The 22,928-nt window shown below is 36.5% G+C and overlaps 2 protein-coding genes across 2 annotated transcripts in view; one reads left to right on the top strand and one right to left on the bottom strand.

Annotated features, from left to right (window-relative positions):
- Window positions 1-13,652, bottom strand: part of abcb5 (ATP-binding cassette, sub-family B (MDR/TAP), member 5) — a 19,969-nt gene extending 6,317 nt beyond the window's left edge. Inside the window, exons 1-20 of the mRNA XM_079624613.1 lie at window positions 13,487-13,652; window positions 13,218-13,337; window positions 12,166-12,241; window positions 11,787-11,898; window positions 9,682-9,745; window positions 9,416-9,566; window positions 9,087-9,171; window positions 8,721-8,912; window positions 8,429-8,600; window positions 6,936-7,060; window positions 6,583-6,760; window positions 6,378-6,491; window positions 6,175-6,285; window positions 5,334-5,459; window positions 4,952-5,155; window positions 3,939-4,109; window positions 3,465-3,626; window positions 2,165-2,383; window positions 1,929-2,078; window positions 1,619-1,723 (exon numbers count right to left, since the gene is read on the bottom strand). Of these exons, the coding sequence (XP_079480739.1) occupies window positions 1,619-1,723; window positions 1,929-2,078; window positions 2,165-2,383; window positions 3,465-3,626; window positions 3,939-4,109; window positions 4,952-5,155; window positions 5,334-5,459; window positions 6,175-6,285; window positions 6,378-6,491; window positions 6,583-6,760; window positions 6,936-7,060; window positions 8,429-8,600; window positions 8,721-8,912; window positions 9,087-9,171; window positions 9,416-9,566; window positions 9,682-9,745; window positions 11,787-11,898; window positions 12,166-12,217 (2,493 nt within the window). The 5' untranslated portion in view covers window positions 12,218-12,241; window positions 13,218-13,337; window positions 13,487-13,652. The remainder of the gene's footprint in view (window positions 1-1,618; window positions 1,724-1,928; window positions 2,079-2,164; window positions 2,384-3,464; window positions 3,627-3,938; window positions 4,110-4,951; window positions 5,156-5,333; window positions 5,460-6,174; window positions 6,286-6,377; window positions 6,492-6,582; window positions 6,761-6,935; window positions 7,061-8,428; window positions 8,601-8,720; window positions 8,913-9,086; window positions 9,172-9,415; window positions 9,567-9,681; window positions 9,746-11,786; window positions 11,899-12,165; window positions 12,242-13,217; window positions 13,338-13,486) is intronic.
- Window positions 13,653-15,955: 2,303 nt separating this feature from the next.
- macc1 (MET transcriptional regulator MACC1) lies at window positions 15,956-22,377 on the top strand. Its single transcript, XM_079627055.1, has 6 exons — window positions 15,956-16,017; window positions 16,885-16,981; window positions 18,301-18,459; window positions 18,796-20,837; window positions 20,922-21,110; window positions 21,270-22,377. Exons 3-6 carry the CDS (start codon window positions 18,342-18,344, stop codon window positions 21,471-21,473), a joined length of 2,553 nt encoding a protein of 850 aa, XP_079483181.1. The 5' UTR covers window positions 15,956-16,017; window positions 16,885-16,981; window positions 18,301-18,341; the 3' UTR covers window positions 21,474-22,377.
- Window positions 22,378-22,928: the final 551 nt, after the last annotated feature.

Genomic DNA, 22,928 nt, shown 5'->3' with positions numbered 1-22,928 from the left:
AGTAAAACAGTATAATTTTTAGAACAGTGTTTTAAAGTACAATCATTTGCTTTTATTCTACACTACATTCGCATGTATATTTAGACATTCACTCTCTCTCTCTCTCTCTCTCTCTCTCTCTCTCTCTCACTGTGTGTGCGCATGTGCGAGCGTTTGTTGAGCGGAGTGAGTGGTGTGGTGAGTGTGTGGGCTTTTTTGTACGCCCGTCGTAATTGTGAAATTAACAGAGAAGCCTATTTAATAACTGAGCGCCTAAACCAGTCTTCGTACTGGGAGGCATGGCGAGTTGGCGACTCAGGGAGTTAAAGTTCTCAATTCACTCAAGTGGCGCCACAGTGTGAAGGTGTGTGAACCGAAGTGTAGTGTGGCGGTTGGTGATGTAGTGGGTCATGAGTGTGTTAGCGGCGTCCAAAATTAATAACTCAATTGTACTGTTCCGGAGTATGGCGGAGAAAGCAAATTAAGTGGTTGGAAAGGGAATAAACATACGTGGTTTATTTACCCCAGTAGGCTACTACCTCTTTCTACCCCCGCTAAAAAAAGTCACCATTTCAAATGTACCTCCTTTTATTAAGGATGAGATGTTGATTAAGGAATTGTCACGCTTTGGCAAACTGATTGCTCCCATAAAAAAAGATCGCTATAGGGTGTGAATCGGGGTTTGTGAAACATGTGTCGTTCAGGCGATTCTAGTATATGATTCTCAACTGAAATATAACTAATCTCGACCACTGAGTAGTCGGAGAGCAGTTCTTACTCTCCTCCCAAAGAAAGGAGATTTGAGTGAGATTAAAAATTGGAGACCAGTGTCTTTACTGTGCTCTGACTATACAATTTGGTCCAAAGTATTGGCGATAAGATTAGGGAAAGTTTTAGGTGAGATAATTAGTCCTGACCAATCCTACGGTGTGCCTGGAAGATCTAAATTTGATAATTTTTTTTAAATCCGAGATTTGATGGATTTTTCAAAGATTTCTGGCTTGATTATATATATATATATTATTGTGTGTAACTAAATTAGAGGGTAGCAGGATTTGAGGTAAACTGAGGAGCGCAGTCTTCCAGCAAGTGCTGTTTGGCGATGGCGTCCTCTGAACGCCTCAGTTATGATCGGCTTTCACGCAGGCATGGCATCAAGATTGCACCTGCAATGAATTGTTCAGTGGAAGAGTGTAGTTTGGCGGTTGGGAATGTTGTCGGTCACGACAGCATAATGTCAGCGTCTCGTATGAATAGTGCGGTAGTGATTTTTTTAGGTAACATTGAGAAAGTGAACAGGGTGGTGCAAAACGGAATTGCCACTTTTACACCAGTAATGCCTTTAGTTCAACAGTGTACACTTGAACTATTTTAGATCCAATAAATGCAGCCTTGATGAGCATAAAATACTTCTTTCAAAAACATTGTAAAAATCTTGCTGAACCCATATACACACTAGATTTAAATGTTGTGCCTGTGCAAAAATTGCCTTCATGCTGGTTAAGTGGTTGTTAGGTTTTCTGGTTGGTTAATACTAATATGAAGGATAACTAAGTTTAGTACTAAGCTAACCACTAACCCCAAGTATAAAGCAATGGAAATGCTAGCGAACACCACTAATAACCCAACAAAATCTCACCTGGAAGAAATAAGTGATAAAGGCCACTGCTCCAACTAGCAGAAAGAGGAGCGAGAACATCAAGGTCTTCTGTCGCTTTACGTCAGGGTCGACCTCTGCAAACACCTGAAAACAGACGAGGTTCTATTAGAATTGAACATCCTGGTTAAATCATAATAAATGCTATGTGCTTATGGGACTAATACAATGTACAATCCACAATTTTTATATCAATTATTTTAAAACAATCACAGGGAGATGAGCAGGAAGCAAAAATATACAAAATAGAGATTTTTATTCGGGTGTATGAATAAAGACAAAGGACACTCACACCAATAATTTTGGCAAACAGAATGGCCACACAGGGATAAACAGCTCCACCCACAAGGCTGGCCAGAATGCCCACCACCAGGTAAGGCCATTCCGGCTTGTTCAGAGCCAGAATTCTAGTGAAAGGAATTTCTGGAACTTTTTCCGTTTCCTACAAGAGAATTTTTAACATCATCCAATCACTCCATTTATGAACTCTCAATAGCATCAAAGCAGTGGAGATTGTGGAGTGTGTACCTTTTTGTCTTTTTTGGATTTCTTGCTCTTCTTCTTTCTCGAGGACAGTCTCTCACTGCCACGTCTTAAGCTTCTTCTAAGGCTTCCACTCTCCATTTTCATTTCCTCTCCTCCGTCAGGAGTCTCTATGTCAGAATATTCCTCACCGGTGTCTCCCTCAGAAACATCCTGAATGTCATCTTCATTGGCATCAAGATCTTCACTTGATCTGTCTGAGGTCTTGTAATGTAATTGAATAGAAAAAAGAAACGTTATGCCAAAGAAACCCAAATATGATGCTTTCTTGGAGAGACCTTCCTTAAAGGATTCAGAGAGTTTTCAGAGAGAATCATTTTCGAAATGTTTACATATAAAGACTTGTGTATACTGTGTAGCATAGGCTACATATTAAGTGTGATATTATAATGGTAATATTGTTTCCATTATAATCGTCTTTTATATTGTCATGGCACTGCAAACAACACACTTACATGCGCACGCACACGCACACACACTTATATTGTCACGGCACTACAAACAATAGACACACACACACACACACAATATTATTTAAAAGTTTGGGATCTGTAAAAATGTTTTTTTAAGAAAGTAAAATTTGTATTCAGAAAGGTTGCATTAAATTGATCAAAAGTGAAAGTAAAGACATTCATAATGTTACCAAAGATTTCTATTTCAAATCATTGCTGTTTTTCAACTTTCTATTCATCAGAGAATCCTGAAAAAAAGGCTAATGGCTGCTGAAAATTTAGCTTTGCCATCACAGGGATAAATTAATGTTGACATACATTAAAATAGAAAACTTTTTTTTTTTTACTGCCATAATACTTCATAATATTCCTGTTTTGACTGTACTTTTGATCAAACAAATGTAGCCTTGGTGAGCAGAAGAGACTTAAAAAAAAACATTAAACATTACTGACCTCAAACTTCTGAAAGGTATAGTTACATCTTATATCATAATTATATATAATTATTATATAAATATATACTTAATATTTGTTGACATTTTTTTAATAAGAATAATAAAAGATGTATAAACCTTTCAAGTAATAATAAATAATAAATAAAAAGTGTATTATTTCTTACTGGCATCACTGTTAAAAATGTGGGCTGTCAATACAATAAAATAAAGGTGATTAATTTCATAGTTTCTAGTTTAGCAAGCAAAATTAAAGAGTACAAATATTGCTAAAAGTATTGGAAAAAAAAACTGATTTAAGCAACAACTGCAGAGAAATTCAAGTCAGTTCGGTCCTGTCCCACTATCAGATAGCTCCCACGTAGAGAGACATACATGTACCTGTTGCATTACGAGAGAATAGTACACTCCTTTCTTGGCCATGAGTTCCTTGTGGCTGCCCTGTTCCACCACTTTTCCGTCGCTGAATCCTGCAATTATATCTGCTGAACGGATAGTTGACAGGCGGTGTGCAATCACAATGGTTGTGCGTCCTGCTCTGGCCTAAGAAACAACACACACAATTATGTATCGCTTGTTTACTGCAGTGTTGCAGTTTTGTTGGTTAAAACTTTGGGTTACACTTTATTTTTGGTTTAGGGTTAGTTGCATGTAATTATGCATAATTTACTGTTATTACTATGGTAAGTACATGTAACATATGAAACAAGGACACTGTAAAATAAAGTGTTACCAAACTTTGTTACCATACCAAAAACTGTAATAAAAGATATTCGTATTCGCGAGCTGCAACTATGACTATATATTTTCCAGGACTCATGCAAATGTCCTGCATGTCACACTGTTTTGCATTACCTTGTCTAAAGCTGCCTGAACGATGGACTCGCTCTGTGTGTCCAGGGCTGATGTGGCTTCGTCCAGCAGGAGGATTCTGGGGTTTTTGACGAGAGCTCGAGCAATAGCGATCCTTTGCTTTTGGCCCCCGCTCAGTTGAGCCCCCCTCTCGCCAACCATAGTGTTTAGCTTCTATCTCAGAGAAAAACAATTTCTTAAAACATTTAACCCATTTTCAGAGTAAGCACAACTAGTGTAGTACACATACAGTGCTAGAGATCCACCCATTTAAAATTCTGGCCTATATCCCTAAGAGGTCACCGTGATTTTGCCAAGTAAGACATGTTCCTGGATCAACACATTTTGTTGTGTCCTGGAACAAAATTCCTGTCCAAAAGTAGTCCTAACCCTATCCATACCTGTAAACCTAACCCTACCCATAAGGGAAATGACCGGTGAATAACACTGATGTAGAAGCACCTAAAGCTGATTGTAAGTCTACACTTGACATAAACTGTAAACTTGTCCCTCAAATCTGATTGGTTGTTTGGAATGTTGTTCCATGATCAACAAAACTGTTGATCCAGGAACATGTCCTGCTTGGTGAAATCAGGTTCACCTAAGGGAAGCAGATAATTAATTTCATGTTATGGCCAAAAACTGATAAATGGCCGATATTAAAAGTCTATTTTGTCTAAATTAAAAAAGTAAACACTCAATTTAGGCTTCCCACCATATGAAAAATTTGTAGATTATATGTGTTATTAAATTATTATTAAAGATTAACTTTGAGGGAGCATTAGATGATGGAAAAGGTCATCTAAATGTAAAAACAGAGGAAATGTGTATGCAAAAATATTTTATTTTATTTTTTATTAACAAATATTAAAATAGTGCTGATATATTATGCATTTCCATTTCTTAGACACAGTAATTTATTGATATCATAATGAAATCTTTGGTTCTGCAATATACAATAACTTGAGGGGTAGAACCGAGTCAAAACTTTTTAAATAAAATTTGACACTACTCACATCTGGTAGTTTGGAAATGAAATCGTAAGCATTGGCCTCTCTAATGGCTCGTTCAATATCCTCATCGGTGGCGTCTTCTCTGCCGTAGCGTATATTCTCTGCGATGGTGGTTCCGAAAAGAACCGGCTCCTGACTCACGATACCCATGTTCTCCCTCAGCCAGCACACATTTAGAGAACGGATATTATGACCATCCAGAGTCACCTAAACAACCGTACACATTTCATGAACTACTCAGTTCTTCATTCCTGAAAGATCGGCAGTAAACTGAATGACAACATATTTTGTATGACGTGAAGTATTGAAGGAATGCAGCTTTTACTGAGAGGTGAAATGATTTATGGTCGCTCATTAGGAGATTCTTTGGGCATATCAGTGTTACCTCTCCTGAATCCGGGTCATAGAACCGCTGCAGAAGCTGAATTGTTGTGCTTTTCCCACAGCCACTGGCTCCAACCAAAGCAATGGTCTTTCCATGAGGCACTTTCAGATTCACTCCCTGTAGAATCTGCGATGGAACACATTGTATCAGTCATCAGTATGTCACCATTTCATCACCATATATATATATATATCATCACCATATCGATAATACGCCAATTGTACAGACATAAAATGTATCAGCATTGGTCGATAGAAAAAATGATGGCCACACTTTAGTTCATGGTCCAATTCTTACTATTAAGTACCTATTATCTATGACTTTGTCCTCAATTAACTTCTAATTACTGCTAATTAATAGTTTGGTAGTTGTTAAGTTTAGGAATTAGGTGGGATTATGGGATGTAGAATATGGTCATGCAGAATAAGGCATTACTATGAGCTTTATAAGTTCTAATAAACAGCCAATATCCTAATATACATGTTAATAAGCTACTCGTTTAATTGTGAGAATTGGACCCTAAACTAAAGTGTTACCAAAATTATTAAAATAAGTAATTTATTAACACTTTAAAAGTAATATTCAGCAAATCTCAAAATGAATATCCAATTTCCTACTAATCTTTTATTATTTAAATGATGAATTTTGAGTTTTAACATTTAATTTTTATGTAGACAAAAATAGTATCTAATTTTAATGAAGCCATGTATTGGTTATCAGCCATAACATAATTATAAAATCACTAATTCGAATTAATCAAAAAATAATCATTAAAAAATAATTTCAACAGACATAATATGTACATACAATTCCTAACAGGTGGGAAAATATGCTACTGTACCTTCACATCTTTTCTGGAGGGATAGTTGAAGTTGATGTTCTTGAATTCAATATCTCCTTTCACGTGGTCTGGTTTGTGACCTTCTTTTGAACTGCTGTCAATGGGACGAGGCTGCAACAGTCATCCAGAATAACAATATGGGCATACATATAATAAAAAAATAACTTTATTATGAAGAACGAACACAGACTGAAAGTTTGTACCATGTCAATTGTTTTGTAGACCTCATAGGCGGCACCCCGGGCCTTAGCGATGCTCTCCAAGTTTGGAGCTCCCTGACCTAAAGAGAATGAGCCAATCATCACAGAGAAGAAAACCTAAGGACAAAAGTTTCAAAGTTAGTGGTTATTAAGAAGTGTCTCCTGCTGTATCTTTATTCAGAAACAGATAAAGTCTTAAAAAACGTACGGTGATGACCCTTCCGATGGTGTAATTCTCTGGTTCGTCCACAGACAGTTTTGTCCCGTACCAAAATGCCAGTGCATAGGTGCCAAATATAACAAACTGTGTAAACCCCATGGCCACATTAGTGGTTACAGCTTTCTTTACCCCAAAGTTCTTTGCTTCCACCAAGTTTTTCTCATACCTAAAATACAAAAAATAGTTTGTCACAGAAAACTCTCAGTCTGTAGTACACACACACACAAAACAGTTTGGTCGCATTCTTCACATTTAGAATGCTCAATCTTATATCTCACATTTAAGTGACAATGACAAATTTGTTGTGAACTTGATGAGTGAAAGGTACAGAATGTGCTCACTTTTCCACTGCTTTCTTCTGTCCGTTAAATGCCACAACAGTCCTGATAGCGACCAGAATCTCTTCAGCTACTGCTCCTGCTTTAGCATACGCTGAAAGCTCCTTACTGGTCAAGGTGGCAAGAATCTGTAGGAAATCAGATTCAGTAAGATGATATGACAGAAAAGTAAGATATTATATTGGGCCCTACAACTTAAAGGGACAGTTGACTGAAAAAGTTAAATTTATGGGTGAACTAGGCTATCCCTTTAACTTAGATATATAGTTTAACTTAGATAAAGTTACCAAAACAGGCCTACAGTACATTTGTATTTGTACTGAAGCCAAATCCAATAATTACATTTATAAAATATGAATTATTAAAATAAAATGTTATAGCCTACACGACATGTTCGCAACGTGAATTTTCGGTACGTGTCTTTCGCTTCGGTGCATGTGCACTAATACAGCGTTAGCCTATTAACCATTTTAACAACCATTAACCACCAATACTCTCCATGTTTTGTTACTTCCGATAAGAAAAAAAGTATTTTATTTCAGATTCTGTGAATTTGATCACGAAATCCAAACAATGTTGTTTTGTCTGTTTTTTGGGGCGCGAATCGCGACAGATCGCTGTATGGCGCCTTCAGTTCAAGTGGCAGAACGGAGCGATTAAAATAGATGAATGAACATCTGAAAGTATGTTGAAAGATACAGTAGGCCATACCTTACTGATCATATCTCGTCTAATCGCTCAATCAGTGTTTCAAACGGGGAAAGACATAAGCAAAACAGCTTGTAAACAAATATGCCAAGTAGCATTACAGTCAGGTGAGTCATTCAGTGTCCACACACACAGAGGAACATGAGAATTTCACATAATATAGCTATGCACTATTTTTGCCTAAATATTCATTATCTATTGTCTTATTTAATGTAGGCCTATGTTTAATTAAGTCTGTCATGAAAACAAGTTATGACGGCCACTGTGTAAAATAAATGGTTACATATTTCAGCAACGAATTGTTGTAGAAACATAATTTTAAAATTAGATTGAGAAGTTAATGCAAAAACTGCCTTATGTGCAATTTACATTAGTTATTTGAGCGTTGATTATTATATCTAAAAATAAACGGCAACTGAATGTAATATTTTGTTCTATGTTGTTAATTGTAACCTTTAGCCTAATGTGCAAGGGCTCCCTAGTTTACAGCATTTGCAGAGATAGATTTTTTTTATCCTTAAGAAATGTTTAATTATAATTGAATGTATTTAAAGACAGAGACACAATTTTTTCAGTAAACCACTGTATATACACACACACACGCACAAGCACGCACGCACGCACGCGCGCACACACGCACGCACAGGCTATATGTATATATCATACAATATTAGGTTTGTATACAATATATTGTGTAGGGTAAAATATACATTGTGTATAGGTTTATTCATGAAACCATTTGATCTAAAACAAACAACAAAAAAACAAACAAGGAGCTTTATACATACTTTAGACCAAACAGCAGCCGATCCTGCTAAGAGAGGACTGACGGCAAGAATGACCAGCGTCAGCTTCCAACCGTAGATAAAACCAATGATGAAACCAGTAAGAAATGTGCAGAAGAACTGGACAAACACGCAGATCTTGTCCCCAAGGCCATCGTTGATTGTGTTTATATCACTGCGGCGGAAGGTAAAAAAAGGAGATCCATACATTTTAAGATTAAACACCTGAAATGTAACCCAAGAACATATCAGGTGACAGAAACAAGAGTCTGGAACATGGTTGCACTTCACCTACTCTGTAAGTCTGATGTTCAGCTCTCCGATCGGATGCGTGTCGAACCATGACATCTGCTGGTGGAGGATGGCATGAAAGTACTTCTCCCGGATCCTTTTTGTTTGCTTGGCAGCGGTTACCAGGAAAAGCATTACCTGGAATGTTCCCAGGAGCAGAACCGCAGCCCCGATCGCAACAAAGTAATAAGCATATCTGTGTAAAACAAATCACCGGCTTAAGTTAAAGATCAACTAAGAAGAGAATCAAAGGTGGAAGATTCGGACAGTCAAAACCTAGTGGCTGATGTTAAAAATAATTAAGAAACTTCTGTAAATTATTCATGAGCCAACTAAATGACAATGAATCTGACACCAGACGGCTCCTCACCTTGTCATTTTATCTTCGATGCCTATTTCAGGGGAACCTGCCAAACACGTTAAGTTGCTGTAGGTGACGTTTCCAGTGGAGTTGCCTGCAAACATTTAGCAGAAACATTTCTTGAAATCAGTAGCCTAGTTCCAGACAACCTCATTCAAGTAAATATTTATGAAATGATTGCTGAACTGTAACACTAAGGGTAAAGTTTACATTAGCAACTCAAATCAGTCCACACTGGCAGACCTTCAGATATTTGAGAAGGACTTATGTCATTAGTTCACATGGATGTTTCCTTATCTTTCAAAACTATGGGTGTTGTAATATTTAATATAGGCTACCTGTCATATTAAATTGCTGCCCACTCATCACAAAGCTGTCAGTCATTTGTCCGAACACCACGCACATGAGAGGCAATGCAACGCCATGTGCAGATGCACACAGCAGGCCGATCACCATTAGCAGAACCTCCAGACAGGTGGCATACCGAAACTGCAAGCCAACAACAAACATGAGAGTCAAACCCATCAGGGCTTAGCATCGCACGTTACATCACTGCTTACAAAAGCTACAAATTAATTATGTGAGAAGAGATGCACATTCTTACCAGCTGAAAAAATCCAACCGTTTTCACCGGCTCTTTCTTCGTTTTGGGCTTCTTTTCCTTTTTGCTATTTGAACAACAAGAAATAGTGCAATTGAGAAAAAGCCCTCTAGTTTTACAGCACCTTTTTTTCATTCTGGCCATTTTTTACCTTTATATATAAAAAAACTATATTGAGGGGCATAGTCATCCATGTCAAATACTTTGAATTAATTAATTCAGTCACTATGGTGTCTAATCCATAAACAGAATAGAATAGAATATTTTTAATATAGTAGGCTATATGAAATAAAATGTTAGACCATGGGTTTGCAAACTTGATGCCTCCTTCCTAAAATATGAGAGCCTACATTATACTACAGTATGTGAGTAAAATAATGGCATGGATAGCATGTTTTTTTAAATAATTGTCATTTGTCATTGTACTATCGCCAAAAGAACTCTGACTGTTAGATGCATTTAATAAAATTCAAAAGTATTTAAATACTTTGATTTTCCAGAGAATACTGACATAAAAGAGTAAGCTGGCAACAATGGCAAAGAGAAATTAGAAGGATACAACACAAGCATTTTCTTGAACATTTTGCACATGCCAAAGAACGCTTATAAAAACTTTTTAGACTCAGATTTATTTAGGTTATTTTACCATTTCTATTGGACATTTAATACCACTCAAACGGTCAAGAAGGCACAGCAGCAATACTTCCTTAGAAAACTGATGAAGTTCAATATGCCGTCTAAAATCCTTATGAACTTCTATAAGTGTAGGCTACTACTGAAAGCATGTTAACAAGCTTGTCTGTGTGGTATGGAAAAAGCATTACAGGACCAAAAATAATTGCAAAGACTTATAAGGAGTGCAAGGAAAATCACTGGTGCTCCTCTTCCAAATACTGAAGAATTGATAATTGTGCCCATGTATGGTCTCTTTATGCTTCTGTTGTCCAGTACCCGGTATCAAAGTATGAAAAATTAAAACAACTTAACTAAAGGGACAGTTTTTGTCTAAATATAGTTTTTATGGAGAGAGAAGGACTTTTGCATACTACACAAGGACACTCTTTTACTAATACAGTACAAATCTTGAACAAGGACAATTTTCTTTTAATTGATGCAAAGTAAGCTTTTCTTTTGTGTAACACATGCATATGACAAATTCTCCAAAAATAATAAAATAAAAATGAATAAATAAATTATAATAAAATGTATTATAATAAAATAAAATAAATCTGGCCTGTCTCACCCTCAAGTCATCCTAGGTGTATATGACATTCTTCTTTCAGACGAACACAATCGGAGTTATATTTTTAAAAAAGTCCTGGCTCTTCCAAGCTTTATAATGGCAGTGAATGGCCGTTTCTGTTTTGAATTCCATAAAAGCGCATCCATCCATGATAAAAGTGCTCCACGCGGCTCTGCGGGGTTAATAAAGGCCTTCTGAAGCAAAGCGATGCATTTGTGCAAGAAAAATATTAATATTTAACACGTTACAAAGTAAAATTCTAGCTTACGGACAAATGGCCACGCAGTCTACTAAATATCAGCAGTGCGTCACATTACTCGCATAAGCGCTTTACACTTATGTTCGTTTGGCTGGAAGCTTTATTTTACTTTATAAAGTTTTAAATATGGATATTTTTCTTACACGAACGCATCGCTTTGCTTCAGAAGGCCTTTATTAACCCCGCAGAGCCTCGTGGAGGACTTTTATCATGGATGGATGCGCTGTGATGGACTTCAAAACAGAAACGGCCATTCACTGCCATTATAAAGCTTGGAAGAGCCAGGAAAAGAATGTCATATACACCTAGAATGGCTTGAGGGTGAGTAAATCATGGGCTAATTTTCATTTTTGGGTGAACCATCCCTTTAAGAACGTTGTAAATATCACTGACATTTTTTACTCTTTTTGTGGAGTTTTTGCCCCAAGATCTGGTTAATTTCTGAAACCGTCAGACATGTTTCTTTATTTGATCAATTAATCTACTTGCAAAGACAAATGACAAAACTTTGTAAAAACCCAATACGAATCAAATATGCTCAGTTTTTCTTTTTTAGACAAATGCTTTCTCAAAAAAAATAAAAAAATAAAAAAATCAGGTTTCTACCTGAACAGGCCGTTGCCCTTTGATTTGGAAGAGGACTCCTCATTCGGCGTGTCTTCCTGAGGTTTCTCATCCTGGGTGTAAGCTAGGTTGACGAAGCCCTCAGGTATCACCTCTGAGGAAAAGGGGTTTATGTTTACTTAAGGAACAGGCGGGGCAAGTCTAAGGTGTCTGCAGAATGTAAATAATTCATTCTAAATGATCCAGCACTTTACAAATTAGACTATCTATGTAGATATAATATTAGTACTGCCATTGCTTACAGATATCGTTGGCTCTTATAACAAGTGAGGTTTTCACAATTGTAAGTCGCTTTGGAAAAAAGTGTTTGCCAACTGAATGAATGTAAATATAAAATGTGAAGTGAATATAGAGAACACACCATGCAAGTAAGGTGGAGGGTCTGTCGATTGACCGTTTGGCTCTTCTTTCATTGTGATAGCGCAGTGTTTGTGTTGCTAGATAGAGAGAACAGTCTGGTTCAGGTACACATTTAAAATAGAAAGTTTACAATTACAATCAAATGGGTTTAGTCCTGGTGTTACAGGAAAATCTTTTTTTTAGAAAACAAAAAGCATTGTACTGGTGCTAAGAACCTCAAAATCAAAACCTCATCTGAAGAACCTAAAGAAATCTCCACACTCATAGAAGAAAATATTATATAGAACCTAAAATGGTTCTGTCAGGTGGATTCCCTTCCCATGGGATCATTTTATGGATTTAGTTTTAATTAATTTTGTTTAGTTAAACAGGAAAGTATTATGTAATAATTTAAGACACTTCTACTTATATAGAACCTTTTTGGCATAAAGTGTTCTTTAAAATTGACTCAAGAACCTTGTGGTTCTATATACTGTAGAACCACATTGAAATTTTTTTTCCTGAGAGTGCAAAGAACCTTAAAGGCAACACAAGAAGCAGATATAGTAAAACAAAAAACTAAATAAAAACTGAACCTATTTTCAGAAATGTAATGTCTTTTATTCAATGTGAGAGGATGAAAAAAATTATAATGGTGCAAATAACAGATTTATTACAGGAAAATTATATTATTGCACTCATATATTCTTATATATAGGCTACAGGACCTACAAATACTCATAAAACGACACTTTCTTTACTAGCATGTTGGTGTTATTACATAAGTTATCATTCATCCCGCCTCCACGTTACCTAACCAGTTATAAACGGAAGTAGGCTACAATTAAAATATGACATGGTATGATCGGAAATGCACAATATATATGTATATATATTTTAAACTACAAAAATAATAATTTTTATTTAAAAACGTTAACTGTCACCCATATTCACATTTCTATATAGAAAATATTATATTTTGATGGTTTGTAATATTTACCAGAAAGCACAGACATAGGCTACCTACGAGCAAGATGCAAACAAGCATCTAATATTTACTTTTTTGTGGCTTACCCCATGTGGTGATCGCAAACGCTCCAAGCGGAAATACAATATGAAGGTAAAGAAGACTCCTGTGACATGATGTTTTATAGCGCGTTGTGCTACCTGGACACGCCTCGTCCTGAGTCAATACTGCACGAAAAATGTGGGCGTGCAAAGAAGGGAAAACTGTGACTTTTGCCCTTATAGCGGACAAATCTGGGTTTAATGAGGTCATATGAAAAAAATAAGAACTGATAAAAAGGTACGAACTTTGTTTAAAGATGGGGGTGCAGACAAACCTTCTTTTTGTAGGCTATTTCTACTTTGCCATCAATTATTTCTGCTATGAAGCGCGTTCATCAGTGTTCATACAAATAGTTATGTTTTTCGACGAATTAATGACGAAATTCCTGTCCACATTTTATATGATCTTTATAGGCTCTACAAACAAGACATTTATAGTATAATTAATAAAAGAACTGACGTTGTGAGCGTTTTCATTCTGCTGGTTTGAGCATCCCCACCAGAGCAACCAATGGCGTGAGTCTGGAGGCGGGATTAGCGGTTTGATCGACCAATGGTAGAGGAGGGGAGAGTTCGTCAAACCTGTTCGAATACTGTCATAATAGTTGCACTTCTGTTTGCTGCAATGTCACACTTCATTGGTGTAATTGGGGAAAAGTTCGTCAGCACAAACTTAATGTTGTATTTTACTAAGCCTTGGCTTAAATTTTAAATAAAGTTTAGTAGTAGCCTATAATTAATAATAATTAATGGCAGGTGTGTCTGTTTGTCATCAACATTCTGATCCAGATCCTGAACATTCAGCTGATAATTTCCCTTAGGCACTATGCAGAAGGCTACCAGTAAATTTGCAAAATAGTGCTTGTATTGTTTGTATTGTATTGTTTTAGGATGTTTGATAATCTGCATAGGCTACTCAAAAACTATAAATATATAGTACACCAAGTCAAAATGTTTGAAGGACTCGAGCTTGACTGAATTGAGCTGAGCTTTAAATGTGTGAGAAATCTGTGGTCTCAAAAAAAAAAAAACACCTGCAGATTATCAGTAGGCTATGTCAATCAAATAAAGTAAGAGATAAATATTTTTGTATTAATAATATATGACATAGACAAACTGGACCTTACATTTCACCTCAAGATTTTAACAAAAACCCATACTTTAAAAAGAGTTATTAGAAATCTTTCAATAGGCCTACAGGTTTTGAATGAAGTATCAGCCTTTACCATAATTCACACATAAAATGTTCGCACATTAATAAAGTTTCTGAGAACAAACCTACAGCTTGTTGTTCTTACATGGTTAGACAATATCTAAGATCTAGTCAGAGTGTTGTCTTTAGAACTGCGTCGACCTCTAACACATATTAACAAAAACATGTCAACCCAGTCTGAGCATGACTCAGTCCATATTTTGGTGCCGCATGCAAACCAGTTATATTTATATAACAGTGCTTGTATGAATAAACTCAGTTGCACTACTGAACTTTAGTACATGATCTAAGAAATAATTTGAATATTTGTCTCCTGTGATTGCAAGCCAGCATACTGGTTTGGTGATCTTCTCTAAGATTATTAGTGAACACTCATAAGACCAAACGCTCTGGGGGAAATTCCTGCCTTTTAAATATGCATGACACCTGTACAGCAGGTTTCTCAATGAACTCAAATGTTTTTCACAATGCAATAACCGTACATTTGTGTTTTGATAAAGAAGAAAGTTGACTTCTATGCAGGGTTACACATCGAGACTAATAAGGAAAGGGTTCTACCTTTGTCCTTTATACTTTACATTCTTGCTCACAGAAAAAAAAAGATTATGAACATTTTGTTCTGAGATCTATTTTTGTTTCAAGTGGCAGTAAATATATACCGCAGATTGAGCAGAATAAATGAAACTTGGATTCCCACTTTAAAGAAACAACACAATGACACCTTTGACTGCTTTTAATGTTATAGAACGATATCTGTTTTTGATCAACATTAGGTGCCAGTGCTCAAGAAAAATAAAGACATTCTTTCTTAGGACATTCCGGCTCATCTGATTACCTGAAGCTCTGGGTGATGGTGGTGGCATGAACTCAAAGGCCAAATATTCATTTTGAGCATTAGGATTGCATTATCAATGTAGATCTTAAAATGTAAAGATCTTTGGTTGCCTGGAAGCATGTGATTTTTTTATATTTTGTCTTTTATATTATTTTCATGGAATAAATGTGTCATGCACTCATTCCAAGTTGTGTTAGTATGTGATAGTTTTATAATCAGTCTTTTGCAACAGGATATGCAAATAATCATAACAATGATTTTCATCAGGATGGAAGAATGATAAAGCTGTTTAGCGTACTGTTAAACGCTAAAAAATATCATGCAAGTGTACTTTTTCTTTTTTTTCAGATGAGTCAAAATAAAATACAAATGTTTGATTTAGGTTAAATTTGTTGCAATATAATATTTTGAAATAATGAACTGAAATGTATTTATTAAAAGGTTAATTTCTATAAAACATTTTAATGCATTTGTCTTGTGAACGAACACGAATTAACACTAATTACAATAAAATTAGTAAATTAACAAAAAACTATAAGAAATGCTTTAAAAGTATTGTTAGATCAACTACGAAATGGTTGCAATGAATTTATAGCTGAACTAGCTAACGTTAACCACTAGAGGGTGGTCACTGACATTAAAAGGAATAGATTCTGTCATCATACACACTTCAGAAATTGGGTCCATCAACTGTTTGATTACCGACATTCTTCAGAGTATCTTCTTTTGTGTTCAGCAGAAGAAATACATTTATACAGGTTTGAAACAACCCGAGGGTGAGTCAAAAAATGACAGAATTTACATTTTTAAGTGAACTATTCCTTTAGTTAATGAGCCAATGGCACACCTGATGAAATATACTTATGATTTTTATGTTACAGTAGGCTACTCCTTATTAATGAGATATTATTATGGCTATAAACTAGATGTTTCAGCACACACATTTTTGGATAAACTGCACTTTAATGTGCATAATGTATATGTAAATATTCATAATGTAAATAATGTAATAGAAAAAAAGAAAGTCGTTTCAACTATGCATATGTTTAAAAAAAAAAATAGCCACAGAGGAAAACTAAAAAACTATTGTTGGTTTAACTTTTTTTCCCTTTTTTTTAAGTTAGTAAAAACTTTAAGTTGATTGAAATATATATATATATATATATATATATATATATATATATATATATATATATATATATATATATATATATATATATATATATATATATATATATATATATATATTAACCATATCTTATTTGGTGAATTTATAGGCCTACTTACAGAAGCAAATTTAGGAAATGTATGCACAAAAATATTTGTGTTTGCTTTGTTAAGACTATTAGGCTACTAAAATTGAAATGTTGCTATTTCACATTTGGAATTTGAAGTGCTGCTGCTGTAGTGTGTAGTATTATTTTCAAACAGAGACACATTTTTTCCTCTCATGAATTTGCATACCGAAACCACTTTTTCCATGTAGTTTCAGGTGTTGCAACGCTTTGTGTGTACACATAAAGTGGAGGCTTGTGGGTAGTGGAGTCTGAGAATGACGTTAATACACGACGTTTGACTGTTTGGTACTACTTATCCCAGTATGCACTTCTCCACTATTCAAGCAGAGAGAGGCACACAGAAGTGTAAGGTGTACAGTTGGTGTCACTCCCCGCTGATTAAAAAGTTATCGTAAGGACTGAGAGGAAAAATACCATGGTTCAGGTAAGTGTTTTACCTTTAAGTATTTTTTAGTGTATATGATATACTTGTCCAACCAAAGCACGAATAAGTAAAAAAAGAGAGGCGTATTTAATTCGCCTACATCAAGTCTTTCACGTGTTTTGATTTGATGTGCATGCATATTGGAGGAGACAGCGTGTCTTGTGTGTCGTCCTGGCGTTTTATTGATCCTTAAATTATTAAATGTAAGCTATTTATTTAATAGAGAAACTTGGAGAAGAATAGAATGCTTATGTTTTTAATGTGGGATGACGTTTGCATGCGGTATACAGGACAAACAGGTGTATTGTGACGTGGCGGATGCAGGGCGTGTTAGCGCGTGTTGATTTGAATAGAGAGCTCAGCCCTTTACCATACACTGAGACAAAGCTTTGTATAAGAGACACTGATATTTAGACAAGACAGACCTGTTTCCATGCATTGCCACTGCATAATACGCATTTAATGAGTCATTCCCGGAGACAGGACAGAGAGGATACTGGACAGTGATTCAGAGACTCATGACAGAAGAAATGATTCAAAACAACAAGAGAAGTTTCGCTGACTGACTCAATGAGACTCTTTATGAATAAAGTTTAGTCATTTATTTGTAAACGTCTATTGTTGATTGTTAACTGTTTGAATAAACTGCATAATTAAAATTATTAATATGATTTTTTTTTGTGAAAACATAAATTGTATGTTATTATGTTCAAAAAGTTGAATGTCAATTTATTTACTGACTGCAATAGAATGATATAGGTTTCAGTTAGAAGACGATTGAATTCTCTAGCTCTTTACAAAGGCTTCTATATACTGGTTCAGAGCAACACTTTCCTGAAGAACCTGTGATAAAACATCAAGAAATCAATTTCCAATAACCATATAGGGCAGGCAACTCAAGGACACTATACAGCAAAAATTATCATGATAAGAGAGGTCCTTCCTGAACCCAAGCTACTGCAATTGAATATATATATATATATATTTTTAAGAATGTAAGATCAGATATTTTTATGTTTGACTTGATTAGAAAAGTGTATTAATCCCGTAGGGGGAAACTCATTTGCCACCATTGTACATTACAAACAACACAAATAGACAATTACACATTAAAAACAACAACACAATCAACCCATGCAAGGAATTACACAACTTCATTACAAAACCTAACTGCGGTATGAATAAAAGACCTTCTAAATCGATCTGTAGAACACTGAGGCATCATTAATCGTCCACTAAAAGTAGTGGATGACCTTCGTAAGATAGAATAATTTAAATTTTGCCCTTGTTCTCTTAATTTGTTCATTCTTTTTCAATAGCTTTGACATTAGAGACAGACATTTGATCTTGGATATACAAAATGGCAGCCGCAAAGATAAAGTCAAACAGTCGTTCAGGAAATCTGCTGCGGAGTAGATCGGAGGGGACGCTGGTAGATATAGACGAAAATGTGACCATCAACAACAACAACCTTCATGGTAATTCTGAATCTCTCTCTCTCTCTCTCTCTCTCTCTCTCTCTCTCTCTCTCTCTCTCTCTCTCTCCGATATTATTACTCTCTCTCCGATATTATTACTCTCTCTCCGATATTACTCTCTCTCCGATATTACTCTCTCTCTCTCTCTCTCTCTCTCTACTATTTTATTCAGCCACTGTATTTCCATTGCATTTGTTAAATGAATGACATTTTCAAAATATTATATTTGCTTCACAAATATAAGCTACTATGCAAACTAATGTAATACATTAGATACATTTTTTGGATTTTGTTTCTCAGCTCTCCTGTGACATTTGAAATCTTCTCTTTTCTTAGGGGGTTATGCTTATGAGATTGGAAAAACCTCTGAGTGGCCTGTCATACCGAAAGAAGTGGAAAATTCGAAACAAACTACCAACCCCTTCTGGAATAAGATGGGGAAGTCAAATCCATTCTTAAATGATATCGTCCTCACCAGCACCTATGATTCTGGAGTGTCCATGCTGAAAGAAGATCCCTTATCTCTCTTCGACAGTATTAACGAAGACTCTCTCAGCACATCATCAGATGAAACAAACTTTGCCCATCTTTTAGCACCCAGACAAAACAATTTAAATCGCTCTGGGAGGTGGAGAAGTGCCTCGGATATACTTGACAGCCTTGAGAAGGAGGAGGACAAAAGGTCAGTGAGACTCAGCTCTCAAGAACCATTCCTGAATCCTGATTTTGAGTGGTTGAAGAATGACAGAGAAGCTTACAAAATGGCTTGGTTAAGTCATAGGCAGCTAACCAGGTCCTGTTTGGATCTTAGCCTAATAAAACAAAGTCTTGGATGGGCCCAGACTCAGGCCACAGACATACAAATCTGCTGCAAGATTGACTACGCTGGAGGCTCTGTGCAGTTGCCAGACTCCGATATTACTGCTCATGTTCCCCAGGGACACGTCCCACCAGGTGAGATCCAAGAAGTTGGCCTCAAAGTTCTCCTCGATCCTCCCACTGGAATAAACAACAATTACACCACAACCCTGAGCCCTCTTTTAGAGGTCAACCTCAGTAACCACAATGTTTCGGGGGGTATTTCGCTGGAAATGAGAATGGCTGCTAAAGTAAAAATTGACCCCACAAGCCAAGTCTTAACCTCTTTTGTGGGTCTAGTCTCTCAAAGGAAAGAGGGACCTTATCAGAAAATAAAAGACTGTTACATATACAATGATGTGTTACAGATGAAGCTCCTTGATTTAAAACCACACATGTATGTCATAACTGCTGCTGAGGCCACTGTTCTGGAGCAACCTGCAACGTCAATATGGGATTACTTGGATCGCCAAATGACGCTGGCCGTCTATGGTCCCAAGCACATACACCCATCGCTCAAAGTAGTGCTAGTCATATTGAACCATAATAATATTCCACCAAGGCTCCCTTTCTCTGATATACAGAGGGGTAACAGGAATCTGCCCCCTGTTGTCTTGGAGCTTTGGGGAAAGCATCAGTTCAACCCACAGGGTCTTCAAGATCTTCACATTGCTTCTAGAGTGTTGGATCCAAACTTCGAAGTGAAACCGGTGGATCGGAATAAAGAGGTTAAGCAGGAGCAGCTTAAAGCTGGAAAAGTGCTCCATCTACCGTTAGATCTGGTCAAGGTGGGTGGAGGTGAAATGAGTCCCTTTAAACTTAGCATTGAGGTGAAGGATGCCAATAGTCTCACTTTGGGAGACTTCTATGTCACCTCCCCTGAGGCTGCCCCTCTGAGGTCTGAAAAACACAGCCAAAGCCGGGCAGATCGCCAGAGGGAAGTGACACCCATTCCAGAGGAATCAATCCCAGAAATCATCACCCAGAAGTTTCAGGACAGACCTGTAGATTTACATTGGTATGGGGTAGCGATAAAATCGATTCTCAGACAACCGAGAGTGGAATATCTCCTGGAATACTTTAAAGGTGATACAATTGCTTTGCTTTCTAAGGAAACCGTTAGATCTATAGGTCAGATGAAGGTTAAGGAATGGTACATCGGCTTTCTTCGAGGAAGAGTCGGCTTGGTGCACTGTAAGAACCTAAAGCTCATAACCAAGGACCAAGTCATCGACTTCACTGGAATTAAGCTCACCGCGCCTGTCCTCTTGGATAATATGACAATTCCTTTTAAAAAACTCACCTACATGTACTCTGCTATTCAGACCTTGGTCACGGAGCACGTCAAAAGCTGGAGAACATTCGCTGAGGCTCTCGGTTACTCCGAGGTCTCGGTTGACGCCATCTCTAGGAGACATGCTGAAACTGAGGCAGAGAAGGTGGCCTGTGTTCTAGAAAAGCTCAAGGAAGACTGTCATGCAGAGAAGATTAAGAAAAAGTTCCAGCATGAGCTTATCGCTGTATGTATAGTTTATTCTGACATACATTTGTGCACAACAATATTTTGAGGAAAGGGTTTTAGTAATTATTTATATTTCCCACAGGGGTTGTTAAAGATGGATGTTCAAGGCGTAGTAGCTCATCTCATCCAGGATATAGTGATTCTGTCCACAGCAGTGGAGCTTGGAGTGCGATGGCGGGAACTTGCCGAGCGACTAGGGAAGCTCTCCAGTGCCCAGATTGCTGCCTATGAGGCACCACATAAAGGGAAAAATGGAGAAGTTAGTGCACAGGTGAGCTAAAACCCAAAAAGAAATCTTCAGAATAAGCTCTAACCCAATCCTCATCATGTCATGTCATGCCATGTCATAACAATATTTAATTATTATATTATTATTTATGCAGCCTTAGTCAATCATTTGCCATTTGATTTATTGTTCTTTATTCAATAGTCAATGTGGAAGCCTGCATATGACTTCCTGTATGCCTGGAGTAAGCGGTACGGGGATGGCTACAGGGATATGATTCAGGACCTTCACCTGGCCCTGGATAAGATGAAGAGCCCAGTGACCAAGCAGTGGAGACAGATTACTGGAGCTCTCATCACTGTCAACTGCATGGAGGTCCTAAGGGCATCTGCCTTCCTCAGAGGTTAGGGGACAACTCTTGGAGCACCTGCACTTCATATTGAGGTGATCATGTTGAGTTCATGCTGATAGCTGTGCCATATTTTTAGACGTCATAAATATCTACATACATCCATTCTTTGAAAAGTACTGAATATGTGTTACTGTATATACATGTCTGTTATATATCTGTCATATTATGTGTTGTATTTTATAGACACTTTATTTCATGTTGAATTCACTGACAAACTTGTGATAACCTTTGTCTGATTCTTAAAAGACTCTTGAGTTGCTACTAAGTCCCTTATGCAATATTAATGTTTTAAAGGGTTGTTGGTGTAAAAAGAAATAGGAAATTTGTTTAATTATGATTGAGATAAATTCTGAAATATATTTTCATCATAGATTAACTGCCTCAAGGTCATCAGTTTTCTTTGTTTTACTTAAACAATTTAGCTTGAATTGTAAGTGTTTATATGAGTATGTTTTAATATTTGAAGCTGTATGTGGAATATCTGGTAAGTGTTACATGCATTTTGGCTCTCCTGGAATGTATCATTATATCGATAATTTCACTATCCCAGGATATACCGTTATTCTAGGTATAAGATCTAACGTCATATATTTGTTACATTTAAGTATATTGCATGATTCTGGCAAATTGTATTTATCTATTTTTGTATTTTGTGTTTTTCTAGTTGTCATTTTAAGTGTACTAACTACAGTGTTTAATTGCAAACTTTTCCTGTGTTAGAACAGTCTTAAATCTATTTTGTATTGTTGTATTTTTTAATGATAATACACTTTGAGATATGTTATAATAATTAAAATATAACCACTTATGTCATGAAGGAGCTCTGTAATAACGGGCAAAGATAATAATAAAAAAACGGTTTGAAGTATTTTACTCTCAAAATTACTTCATTTAATTGTTTAAAATATCTCCTCATTTAATTTAATGGGAAATGCACAATGGGCAGCATATCATAACTGCACATGACACTATATTGCATTCTGGCTAGTGTAGCGATGTGCAGCTCAGCCTCACTTCCTTTCACTGATTTAAAGATGATGCCATTATTTTGACACCAATGGGTTTTCCAGTGACCTCAATGTCACAGCTTCATTTACAGTACAGGATACTTATAAAGCTCATTAGCCTTCAGTCATGCTAGGCTCTCTGAACTATTTCAAAAGGAAGTACTGTCCGTTGCTTAGAGATCTCAGGCGTTCTCAGTCACACATCAGCAAAGTCTCTAAAAATTCCCAACCTTTCCTAAACATGTTAGCTCACCAAAATGTACTTCACCCTTTTCTGTGGTATCTGTTGCATATTTAACTTGCATGTTTACCAAGGCCTTATCCTGCTAAGAGCTTCATTGTTCAGTGTCACCCTCTAAATGTTCAGCTCAGCTAAGCTGTATTGGCCTTTTACCAAGTCATGATTATGTACTAAATAATTACGGCATAAAATCCCAGGAGAAA

Source organism: Phoxinus phoxinus (genome assembly GCF_949152265.1).
Source record: "Phoxinus phoxinus genome assembly, chromosome: 10".
Classification (NCBI taxonomy): Eukaryota; Metazoa; Chordata; class Actinopteri; order Cypriniformes; family Leuciscidae; genus Phoxinus; species Phoxinus phoxinus.
The sequence above is the reverse complement of the archived record's forward strand: the minus strand, read 5'-3'. Positions and strand labels throughout refer to the sequence as shown.

What these genes read in the sequence shown, in the direction of transcription:
- macc1 (XM_079627055.1), top strand. Translation starts at nt 18,342, where the DNA reads ATGGCAGCCGCAAAGATAAAGTCAAACAGTCGTTCAGGAAATCTGCTG. An exon ending in CAACAACAACAACCTTCATG is followed by an intron (nt 18,460 to 18,795) that starts GTAATTCTGAAT and finishes CTCTTTTCTTAG; the next exon opens with GGGGTTATGCTTATGAGATT. An exon ending in TCCAGCATGAGCTTATCGCT is followed by an intron (nt 20,838 to 20,921) that starts GTATGTATAGTT and finishes TATTTCCCACAG; the next exon opens with GGGTTGTTAAAGATGGATGT.